This window comes from Protopterus annectens, chromosome 3.part1, assembly GCF_019279795.1.
Source record: "Protopterus annectens isolate FY-2018-M chromosome 3.part1, PAN1.0, whole genome shotgun sequence".
Taxonomy (NCBI): Eukaryota; Metazoa; Chordata; order Ceratodontiformes; family Protopteridae; genus Protopterus; species Protopterus annectens.
In genome coordinates, this window is record NC_056732.1 from 1,291,819,750 (window position 1) to 1,291,832,592 (window position 12,843).

The 12,843-nt window shown below is 37.6% G+C and overlaps 1 protein-coding gene across 2 annotated transcripts in view; it reads left to right on the top strand.

Annotated features, from left to right (window-relative positions):
* The first annotated feature begins 304 nt into the window (after positions 1-304).
* The window catches only part of LOC122798420 (prostate stem cell antigen-like), a 222,868-nt gene continuing 210,329 nt past the window's right edge, over positions 305-12,843 (top strand). For both annotated transcript variants that reach the window (XM_044067339.1, XM_044067340.1), the window contains exons 1-2: positions 305-361; positions 484-557. In XM_044067339.1, coding sequence (XP_043923274.1) covers positions 342-361; positions 484-557 — 94 coding nt within the window. In that variant the 5' untranslated portion in view covers positions 305-341. The remainder of the gene's footprint in view (positions 362-483; positions 558-12,843) is intronic.

Below are 12,843 nucleotides of genomic sequence, written 5' to 3' on the forward strand. Positions count from 1 at the left end.
TAAATATGAAACTTGACAAAAATACAATTTTTAATCTTGTATATAAGGGCAGATCATTGCATACATGACATATTCCTAGCTATTCCCATGATTTTAGTAGTGCACATAATGCAGTCATCAGTCCTCACTGATATCAAAACAATATCCTACTTTAATCCACTTCCACTTACAATGTTTTTCCCTTCAGTTATCCCCTATTTTATGAATAATTCCTGGGCTTTCACTTTTCCTGCACAGTGTTTTTAATGCAGTTCTATCACATGATTTACACTGTCTGACTTGACTTAAAAGGAAATGATTTAGTGTGTTGAGGTATTTCAATATTATCTCATAAGAAAGACATGAAAAACTTGTTTAACAGGTATAGTGCTGAAACATCGCCTAACATTTGTAAGATTAGAAGGACGAAAGTAGTAAATGTGATCGTGTAAATACTTACCTTTTGGCACATTTTGAGTTATTTTATTTTACTTTTTATTTTAGTGAGCAAGAAAGGCAAATGACGATGTCCTCTCTCCTGGTCATCATATTTACTGCAGTTTTATTTGCAACAAGTGGTAAGACGCGTTTCTTATGTACTAACATTTTGAAGCTGTCATAAATTAAAGTATAAATGAAACATATTTGATAGTGTTATTATAACTTGTCTGATTATATGCAAGCCGTTCCAGGCTTGAAACATGGCATATCAAATGTAGACGATTAACGATCGGGTCACCGATCATAACTCGTTTATGTGCTCGACTCCTGGATGCCAAGATCATAATTCTTTTTAGGTGTAAGACGAAGAGGGAGGAAAACGCTGGGGAGTTCTGTCTAAAAGGCCGAGGAACTCCGTTCCTTATATTTTCCACACCTTTGAATTGGCTAGATTTTAATTTTGCCTCATTTGTTTGGTCTGCTCCCCATAAAGTCCATGTTTTTTTAGACAAATCACGGAGGAATGAAGTTACTGAATAGCGACATCCGTTAGAGGTTCAGAGCTTGTACTATCTAAAGAAAAAATAAAACACGCATCCTCATATTCAAGCTACTTTCTCAGTTTGCGAGGGGAAGCCGCATCTTATCAGTACGGACAGCAGGCAGAACCAAATCTATTATTTTTCCGAAAATCGGAGCATGATCACCGCGTTGGAGCGTTCCATGGTCTACAGAGATGCTATATTATTAACCAAAACTGAATTATAAAATATTCAATAGCAGTATAGGAAACAGATACTTATTTAAAAAAAATGTACATTATAAAAAAAAACGGTACAAAAATCCATTGTGGCGAAATATATGGTGGTAGTGCACCTGTAAAACAATGTATGTAAGACAATTTTTGTAGCACTAAGCCTGTTTGAATACAGTAATTATTTTAAGTACTACATCAGCTCTTAGGTAGTGCGGCGGTTAGCGTTGTCGTCTCACAGCAAGAAATTCTCCAGTCATTCTCAGTTGAAGCTCTTTCTGTGTGGAGTCTCTGCGTGTCTTCCCCACGGTCGACTAACGTTAATGACATGCAGGTAGATACCACCGTGAATGGGCATGTCTTCATTGAAGGTTGGGCGTCGGGCTGGCAACTCGGCATCGTAAAAATCCACTGCCATTCATGTGCGGACCGGAGTTCCGCTATGGCGATACCTAACCGATAAAGCCGAAAGTCAATCAGCGCTTAGCGACTTTCATCTATGCAGACGGTAGCATAATAATTGCCATGTGCTAAAGCACATCCACAGTAATCTGTTCCTAAGGTAAGATAATTTATTTTAAATCTAAAGTAGTTTATGCCTATATAAATAGATGTAGGGACTTAATACTGTGTATTTAGTTTTGGGCTCCTCAGCATTTTGTTTGCCTGTAAGTAATATAAATAAGTAAATTATTATTTCCCAGTTTTCATGCATCTGTCAAGGTCAGCTATCAATTTCAAGACATTTTATAATGAAAACATCTTTCCATAGAAACTTGATTTAAAGAAGCATTACTTATTGGTTGACAGTCTATTAGCATAAAAGGATAAAATACCAAACTTTGAAAAAAAACTAATGCCTGCCTTTTTTGGGAGGGGGCGTTCATCGATAGACATACCTTTACATTTGTGCTTCTGCAAAGGCAACAACGAAGGGTAAGGCACAATTTTACGTCATACAAGACGCAGTACCAAATATGTTCCCAACCTATAATATGTGTGTCTTTCGGGGTCGCCACAGCGGAACTCCGGTCCGCTAATGATTGGCAGTAGAGTTTTACGTGCTGGCTTGCCGGGCCTAAAGCACAACCTTCAACGAAGGAACACCCATTCACGCATGTCGTCACACAGTAAACGCTCTAACTGAGAATCGAACAGGCAACGTCTAACTGTGAGGCGACAACGCTACCGCAGCACCATGTTCCCAACCTATAATGAGGAACATAAATTACTTTAGCTTGTAATTGTGATACTAACAGCAAGCAAATAAGCCAACTTCAGTTTTTTGCAATGTAAGAACACATGTTTATCTCTGCTTGGGTTACCAAACAAGTTATAATTCGGTGGTCCAGGTTGGTCACTCAGTATTTAATTCAGATATGAGCACTGACATACACACCTGGCCACGAGCAGCATTTCTGCCTTGTCCCAGGGCTACTCTGGTTAGGTAGGGCTACAGTTACTCAGTTGTTTATGGATGCTGCTAAAAAAATGTGTCATTAAATTTTAACTACAATTAAAATATGAAAATGTCTCTCTAACTCCCATTATTATTTATTTATTTATTTATATAGGCAGTCCCACAAACTCCGTAATAAAGTTCCAGCTAATAGCTTTCCTTCAAAACTGTTCAGTCCTCAGAAACGACAATGGATAATGTATAATATTTTATTTCCACAAACAGACCAACAAGTTCAAGTACAAGAATTAAGCGCTTTCATTTCCAATACAGGAAACTTCATCAGAATAATGAATGTAATTCTGCCTGCATATTTATACAAGCCTAATTCAATTAGTTATTCAATTTGTCATTCACTTTGTTAAAATTGAATTAAAATGAATTAAAAACATGTGGTTCAACTTATTTTCACTTTGAAACACTACACTTGAAAAGTTGCACTTAAAAAATGACGCCACTTCAGAAACTTTGAATAACTGTGGTTGAGCGAACTGCATTGTACCTTTTGGCCCTATAATAAGGCGTAATTGTACACAATTGCTGAAATTAAAATAACCCCTTACAATAGAGGTATGTAAAATATGTGTATATAATATGTAATAATAATCTGAAGATTTACTTTTTACTGTTAGGGAACACAAGTGTAATTATTTTAGAGTTTTTAATGATGTTGACTATATTTTGGTTAAAAATCACAAAAGAAAAATGGCTAAATTAGATAGGGATGAATGGGCTTATTAAGACCAACAAGCCTACCCCTTGGGGCACCAAAGAGAGCAGTTTAGGGATTCTAAGAGGAGAATGTATTCACAGTTTAAACATCAGAACACTGGGTTTTATCAGTGGAAACAACAGCACAACAATGATTTACAGAGAGACGATGGTACATGCAATAACAATTATAATGAGGTCTTCAGTGAACATGAAGTCCCTTTAGGACAGGAGGGACCCAGGAGATCAGAACAGATACAGAATTTACCTTCCCATCCAACATATGCACAGGTTACCAACAAACACAACTCGAGGTACCAGGAGAACCATCATTATTGACAGAAATCGATACAGTAATATTACCTTACAAGACTAGTGTAGATACAGTTTCAGAAAATGGAGAGTATGGGAATTTTTGTTTCAACACTCATAATAGTGTTTTCAACCAAGAAGATGGAGGTTTTTCTATTTACAATTACACAGATATCAAAATTGGGGATAGACACTTTTCGTTGCTTAAGAAGGGTTTCACTTTTGTTCCAACTAAAAAAATGGATTTAGCTGAAATTACATTAGATATTAAGGTATTTAGCAGAAAGTTAAATCTAGAAGTCTTGGCATCTACAAAAGAATTCAAAAGTAATACGTATAGACATTGTGACGGTTTAGTAAGGAAAAGTACCTACAAACCCCCCCTTACACAGTGACATTAGTAATTTTGAAAAAATAGCTATTAAGGAAGTAAAAGAAGTATACTACCAAAAAAGATACAGTCATGGTAATTCTAACTTGAACTTAGAAGAAAAAAAGACTCTGGATGAAATCAAACAACAATATGCAGATGTTAGAATTATGAAACCGGATAAAGGGGGAGGGGTAGTACTAATGAACAGGAAGACTTTTTTAACAAAAATGATGGATATTCTAAATGTACAGGGGCGATACACTATTATTTCTAAAAATGAGCTCAATATAAAATACAAGAAGATAGACTTGGTAATAGAGGACAACTTATTACAAGGTTTAATAGACGACAAACTTTATAGGTTTTTTAAGGTTGAAAAACCTTTTTTGTCTATGATGTTTGGTATCCCCAAGATACATAAAGACATAGAAAACCCACCATTAAGACCCATAGTGACCTCAGATGGGTCAAAAACCCAACCTTTAGCAATTTATGTTGACACAAAACTAAAACCCTTTTATAAATTACACTCACATATTCTAGTTGATTCATGGGATTTATTGAAGAAAATTAATACATTACAATACCAATCCCACTATTCATTTTTAACAGTGGATGTAAAGGATCTTTTTTCTGTGATACCACACCATATAGGTCTCGAGTGGTTTGAACTCATGTTGTCTGAGTTCAGATTTTTAAATGAGAGTGAGTTCAGATTAATACTAGAGAATATGGAACTGGTACTAAAAAAACAACTTTATTTACTTTCAAGGAGATATTTTTCAACAGTTGGATGGGGTTGCTATGGCGGCAGCTTGTGCCGTCATATTTGCCAATATAGTTATGCTATACTGGGAGTTACATTTTGTGTTCAATTCTCCATTTATGGACAATATAGAAAAATACTATCATTTCTTGGATGACATATTGATAGTATGGAAAGTTACACCACAGGTAATATTCAATTTTATGGAATACTTAAATAACTTCACTCAGTTCCTTAAATTTACACATGAATTTAACATGGAGGAGACACATTATTTGGATGTCACTATCCAAAAAGATGATAAGAATAAAAAATATGTGTCTAGAATTTTTAGAAAAGCTTGTTTCTCTAATTCTTATCTACATTATTGCAGTAACCACCCTCCATTGCAGAAGAAAAATATTATAAAAGGACAAATGGTTAGGGTGGCAAGGATGACATCAGAGTATGTGGATTTTATAAAAGAGATGGATTATGTGCATAAATTATTTCTAGAAAGAGGTTATCCAGAATCAGTTATCATGTCACTTAAACAAGAGGTGATTAAAGGCTGGGGTAGTAGATATATGCCTTTATTGAATACCGGTAGTAGTAATATAGAAAGTAACATTATAGACAACATGTTGGAAGCTGAAAACAATCAAACTTACAGTAAAAGTAAGGAACCAATCACCCCTTTTCTTGTCATGACATTTAATTCCAATACCCACGCAATTAGAAGAGTTATAAACAAGACTTGGGATATATTTCAGAGCATGCCCAATAAGTTAAATATATTCAATAGACATTTATGCTATAGTTTCAGAAAGGGTCCTAATCTCAAGAATATTTTTGAAAAAGGTAGATATGATAATGACGAAAGTACCAAGAAAAAAGGAACTTTTCGGTGTGGTAGATGTTCACAATGTACATTTATAGCCAATACAGGTGAACTAACCATACCTACTATTCAATTATGTTTTAAAAGTAAGCAACATTACACTTGTTACACCCGAGGGATAGTATATTTAGTTTACTGTACTTATTGCTGGGCTAATTATGTAGGAAAGTCAGAAAGACTTTTGAGACAAAGAATATACGAACATATGTACGACGTAAATAGAAAGAAGATAACAAATGCACTTTTTAGACATACATTGTCATGTGAGGAAGCCAACTTTAAATTTTGGGTATTGGAAATGTTACCCAGGGACAACAGAGGGGGGAGATTGGGAAAATCAGTTAACCTATAGGGAACTGATATGGCAATTACGATTGGAAGCCAATACACCCCCAGGAATGAATGACTGTGTGTCAATTTTACCAGCCCTAAGGTTAAGGGCTAACAAAGTTAAAAATAACAACAAAAGAAAAGTTTTGAACATGAGTTCATAGTCCATTATGTTGGATATGACAAGTTAATTATTTACGTTTTACATATACACAACCAACTTCATTTAATTAATTATACATACACAAATACATTATTTATATAACCATAGATTTATATATTACAGTACATATATACATTTATATATTACAGTATATACACACATTTATACATTACAAATTTAAATTATTAATTACATATTTATTTATATATATATTTTTATATTTTTTTATATTTTGTTATTTATACATTGACACTAACATTGCTATTCACTATTTATTATTGTTTGTTGTAGATTGTTGCCATCACACAATGTAGTTATAATAAATTGTTAGACATAAGTTTCATGATTTATTATTACATATTATATACACATATTTTATATACTTTTATTGTAAGGGGTTATTTTAATTTCAGCAATTGTGTACAATTACGCCTTATTGTAAGACCAAAAGGTACAATGCTGTTCGCTCAACCACAGTTATTCAAAGTTTCTGAAGGGGCGTCATTTTTTAAGTGCAACTTTTCAAGTGTAGTATTTCAAAGTGAAAATAAGTTGAACCACATGTTTTTAATTCATTTTAATTCAATTTTAACAAAGTGAATGACAAATTGAATAACTAATTGAATTAGATTTGTATAAATACGCAGACAGAATTACATTCATTATTCTGATGAAGTTTCCTGTATTGGAAATGAAAGCACTTCATTCTTGTACTTGAACTTGTTGGTCTGTTTGTGGAAATAAAATATTATACATTATCCATTGTCATTTCTGAGGACTGAACAGTTTTGAAGGAAAGCTATTAGCTGGTACTTTATTACGAAGTTTGTGGGACTGCCTTTATTGGAAATCCTATTTTACGGAGATTTTTGTGGTTACCAGTTCATTGTTTTTCTCCGTTTTTCCATTTGTGTTCGTTTGTTATTTATTTATTTATATTTGTTGACCGGGAGTGTCCGACTGGACTTAGGTCCATTTTCAGCGGTGGCTCGGGGAGAAAAGCTCCACAGTTAAAATAAACAGACATTAGTTACATTGGCTTACATAGTGATTAACAATTTACATAGCAATTAATTACAACATATTTACAGATGGAGAACATAGTACATCAGTAGACAACTAGAATCTTTATCTGTGAAGTACATAACAGACATTAACAAATGTTACAATAAGAAGTTCCTGCTGTATAATAAGTACTAGGCTTATGAGCATCTGAGCTTGCTATAATCAAGGTAGTTAGTGGAGTGGAAAGAAAGGTAGTGGTTGGATGGGGTGGGTGATATTAGAGTGGGAGTTGCAAGGGCATAGCCAGCATGTTTTTAGGTGCGCTTTTAGTAAAGTTTTGAAGTGGGTGCATGATAGTATGGAGGTAATTGTGGGCGGGAGGGAGTTCCATAATTTAGCTATGGTGCAAGAGAATAGTGCTTCACCAGCAGAGCTATTGGCTTTAGTGATATGCAAGTGATTTTTGTTGCTGGATCTTAGTGGTCTGGTGGTGCGATAGGGTTGGATTAGATTCTGGAGGGATGGGACATTTAGTGGATGATTTACTAGTTTGTGTGCGAGTGAGAATTGATACCATTGAAGGAGGTGAGGGAGTTCAAGCCATTATGTTGCCTTTATTCAGACTTCACAAACAAGATTAAGATATACGAGCAGTAAAAGTCACAGCTGGACCATTAGCATTCAAACTTCCAAATAACACAGGCCACTATCGCCGGGTCGCTATAGTAAGGAAGTACCTTTTTTTTGTTGGTGTAACACAGAATGATAGTACTATGTGCTGGTAATGGGTTTCAAATCATGCAGCTCTAGGTTTGATTTCTTCCTTCTCCACTTACACGGTGAATAAGGGAGTAAATGGTTAAAAAAAAATCAAGCGACCAGGCTCACTATAGAAAAGATATACTTATATGAACTGGGTCTGGTTAAAGAGTTAAAAGAACCCTGTTAAAAGTATCAGCACACCTGTAATGTGCACATGCTAATAACATAATTTGCGACATATCATAATAATTTTTGTGTAGCAAAGTAACTCATTGGCAAGGTGATTGACTCATAGTTCTGGGGGAGGGAGTTCACTGCTGACCTGTGGTCACTGTGTGGAGCTTTGCATGTTCTCCTTGTCTACATACATTTTCTTGTAGACTGTACCCAAAGGTGAGAGACTGGTGATTGGAGCAGATTTCAATGGGCATGTTGGTGAAGGGAACAGAGGGGATGAGGAAGTAATGGGTAGGTATAGTTTTAAACAAAGGAATGCAAAAGGTCAGATGGCATTGGATTTTGGAAAAGGATGGACATGGCTGTGATGAATACATATTTTAACAAGAGGGAGGAGCATAGGGTGACATACAAGAGTGGAGGAAGATGCACACAGGTGGTTTATATCTTATGTAGAAGGGACAGTCTGAAGGAGACTGGAGACTGTAAAGTGGTGGCAGGGAAAAGTGTAGTTAGGCAGCATAGGATGGTGGTTTGTAGGATGACATTGGTGATCAAGAAGAGGAGGATGAGTGTGAGGGCAGCACCAAGGATCAAATGGTGGAAATTAAAAAAGGGTAATTGTGAGGTGATGTTCAGGGAAGAGTTAAGACAGGCACTGCATGGCAGTGAAGAGTTACCGAATAGCTGGGTAACTACAGCAGAGCTAGTAAGAGAGTTGGATAGAAAGGTGCTTGGTGTGACATCTGGAAAGAGGAAGGAGGACAAGGAGACCTGGTGGTGGAATGAAGAAGTACAGGAGAGTATACAGAGAAAGAGGTTGACAAAGAAGAAGTGGGATTGTCAAAGAGATGAAAGTACACAAGAGTATAAGGAGATGAGGTGCATGGCAAAGAGAGAGGTGACGAAGGCTAAGGATAAGGCGTATGAAGAGTTGTATGAAAGGTTGGACACTAAGGAGGGAGAAAAGGACCTGTACCGATTGGCTAGACAGAGGGACCGAGCTAGTAAAGATGTGCAGCAGGTAAGGGTGATAAAGGATAATGAGGGAAACGTACTCACAAGCGAGGAGAGTGTGTTGAGGAGATGGAAAGAGTACTTTGAGGGGTTAATGAATGAAGAGAATGAGAGGGAGAAAAGGTTGGATGATGTGCAGATAGTGAATCATGAAGTGCAGTGGATTAGCAAGGAGGAAGTAGGGATAGCTATGAAGAGGATGAAGAATGGAAAAGCTGTTGGTCCAGATGACATACCTGTGGAAGCATGGAGGTGCCTAGGTGAAATGGCAGTGGAGTTTTTAACCAGATTGTTTAATGAAATCTTGGAAAGTGAGAGGATGCCTGAGGAATGGAGAAAAAGTGTTTTGCTACCGATTTTTAAGAATAAGGGTGATGTGCAGAGCTGCAGTAACTACAGAAGGATTAAATTGATCAGTCACAGCATGAAATTATGGGAAAGCATAGTGGAATCTAGGTTAAGAAGGGAGGTGATGATTAGTGATCAGCAGTATGGTTTCGTGCCAGGAAAGAGCACTACAGATGCAATGTTTGCTCTGAGAGTGTTGATGGAGAAGTACAGAGAAGGTCAGAAGGAGTTGCATTGTGTCTTTGTGGATTTAGAGAAAACATATGACAGGGTGCCTAGAGAAGAGTTGTGGTATTGTATGAGAAAGTCGGGAGTGTCAGAGAAGTATGTAAGAGTGGTACAGGATATGTACGAGGGTAGTGTGACAGCGGTGAGGTCTGTGGTGGGAGTGACAGATGTGTTTAAGGTGGAGATGGGATTACAGCAAGGATCAGCTCTGAGCCCTTTCTTATTTGCAATAGTGATGGACAGGTTGACAGACGAGATCAGACAGGAGTCCCCGTGGACTATAATGTTTGCATATGACATTGTGCTCTGTAGTGAGAGTACGGAACAGGTGGAGGAGACCCTGGAGAGGTGGATATATGCTCTAGAGAGAAGAGGAATGAAGGTCAGCAGGACTAAGACAGAATATATGTGTCTGAATGAGAGGGAGGATAGAGGAATGGTGAGGATGCAGGGAGTAGAGGTGGCGAAGGTAGATGAGTTTAAATACTTGGGATCAACAGTTCAGAGTAATGGTGAGTGTGGAAGAGAGGTGAAGAAGAGAGTGCAGGCAGGATGGAGTGGATGGAGAAGAGTGTCAGGAGTGATTTGTGACACATGAGTACCAGTAAGAGTGAAAGGGAAGGTCTGCAAGAGGGTAGTGAGACAAGCTATGTTATATGGGTTGGAGACAGTGGCATTGACAAAAAAGGCAGGAGTCAGAGCTTGATGTGGCAGAGCTGAAGATGTTAAGATTTTCACTGGGTGTGATGACAGTGGACAGGATTGGAAAGAAGTCTATTAGAGGGTCATCCCAGGTTGGAAGGTTTGGAGACAAAGCCAGAGAGGCAAGATTACGTTGGTTTGGATGTGCTGAGGAGGGATGCAGAGTATATTGGGAAAAAGATGCTAAGGATGAAGCTGCCAGGTAACAGGAAAAGAGGGAGGCCTAAGATAAGGTTTATGGATGTGGTGAGAGAGGACATGCAGGCGGTTGGTGTGACAGAGCAAGATGCAGAGAACAAGAAGAAATGGAAACAGTTGATCTCCTTTGGTGACCCCTAATGGGAGCAGCTGAAAGAAAAAGAAGATATATACAGACATATATATTACACTTGCTGTTATGGCCTTTGTCCTGACTGAAAAGCAGCAGGGAATGACCAGTTCATTTAAATCATTAATTTTTCTATAACTTTAAAAAGAGCAAAGTCAGTGGTGAGGGTGAAATTTTGTATCATCGTCAAATACTAGATTATCAACTCTAAGGCCTTTTTAAGCCTAGCCACTTCGCAATAAAATTTGATAGGTATTGCTTTCCCAGTGTTTTGGTGGGTATATATACTTGGGCATGGATTGCTGGGCATTTACAAGCTTCCTCTCTCTAATAGAAGTATAGATGTCAGACAATGGGTATATTTATTGTTCTACATCCACAGATCCAAGTTTCATTTGAATAAGTGCAGGGATAAACTCTGGTTCAAATGGATGTGAAGCCTGTTTCAGAGAAGGAGGACCCTCTGAAACACATACTTGTCCTTCCAGTATGTCTTGTTTATGTTGCAGGGAAGTCTTAGGTCCCTGTTTTGGGAGTCCCTGACACTATCTATTTTACAGATATGCAATAAGTCTATTAGGACTGGATCAGAGGATACAAAACAAAACTGGAAACGGCTAAAAGCACACAAAAAAATGGAAAACAAAAATGAAAAACACCAGGAAAATCAGCAGCACAAACTAGCAAACTACTGTAGGCTGATATGGAATAAAGCAATATGGAAAAATACATGTGAACACGAATAAAAACTGAACAAAGATGAGGCTAAGCACTTTTGCTCCTTTAATGTAAACTTCTTTAGAGCTACAGTGCAGAATAAAACAATCCCTTATATACCCAAAACAAGTCATATGACCAAAAAAAAAAAAAAAAATTAAGCAACAAACTTTTAAATTTCTCAAAAATAAATGCACGTATATGTAAAATACCAAACACCCTAATAATGGGAGATTTCAACTACCCCGCCATTAACTAGGAAAACTACTCATGTACCAACTCCTTCGCTCAACGCTTTCTGGAATTCATAAATTCCAATGCCCTGGATCAACTTATCCACACTCCCACCAGGGGCAACAATATCCTAGACCTAGTCATTACCAACATGAGTGACCGGTCTTCCACACCTGAAGTCAACTCCTTGTTGGTCAGATCCGACCATAAGCTAATCACCCTAGATATGCACATCCCGCCCCCACCCCCCATTAAGGAAATCATGGTAAAAAATTTCTCCAAAGGCAACTTCATGCTTCTTAAGACAGAAGTGGTGAACTTCATGACACCCATGCAGATGGACAATACAGTTACGACTGCTGAATCTTACACAGATGCAATCTATAAGCACTTACATCAGTGCATGGATTGTGGTATCCCAAACAGAACCAAGATGCTATCCTCCAAAAAAAGGAAGCCAATCTGGTGGTCCCCTGCCATAAACAAACTCTACAACAGAAGGAAGAAACTGTTGCAAAAGAGAGTAAAATCCCATGAGTGGAGGAGTTCCCTCATTAGCCTCAGTAAGAAGCTGAGATCCCTTTTTAAGATCCTCCAAAGCTAGCTATGAAAACAAAATCACCACTGATTCTAGGGACAACCGCAAAGCATTCTACAGCTATGTCAAGAATCTCAATGGCAACACCCAGATCTGCTCTGAGTTACTGCACAACGGCATGAAAATTACAGAACCAACTGATATTGGCAGATAGGTTCACTTCATAGGTTCATAGGTTCATACTAGGCTATCTGCCCTAGGGCATTTATAAGCCTAGCCAGAGTGTGTTTGGCTTTCGCCACCCATTTTAAAATAATTTTGCTATGCCCTTTTTCGAGGTTAGTATACTGTGCCTCTGTCTAACAGTGACACAGAAGTGATAGCCGGGGTAAACCTACGATCTCCCATCCACTCATCAAGATTCCTCTTGAAGAGAGTCAATGAGGGACTCTGCCTAACCTGGACTGGGATTTTATTCCAGAGTGAAGGGTTATGAATCTGTCCCTCCAGCATGTCCTATTTATTTCAGTGCTGAGGTTCAAGTCTCTCGAGCGCATAGCTCGATGGGATTTGGATTTTCTGAGATGCAGCATATCCATTAATTCCGGGTTGGACATGG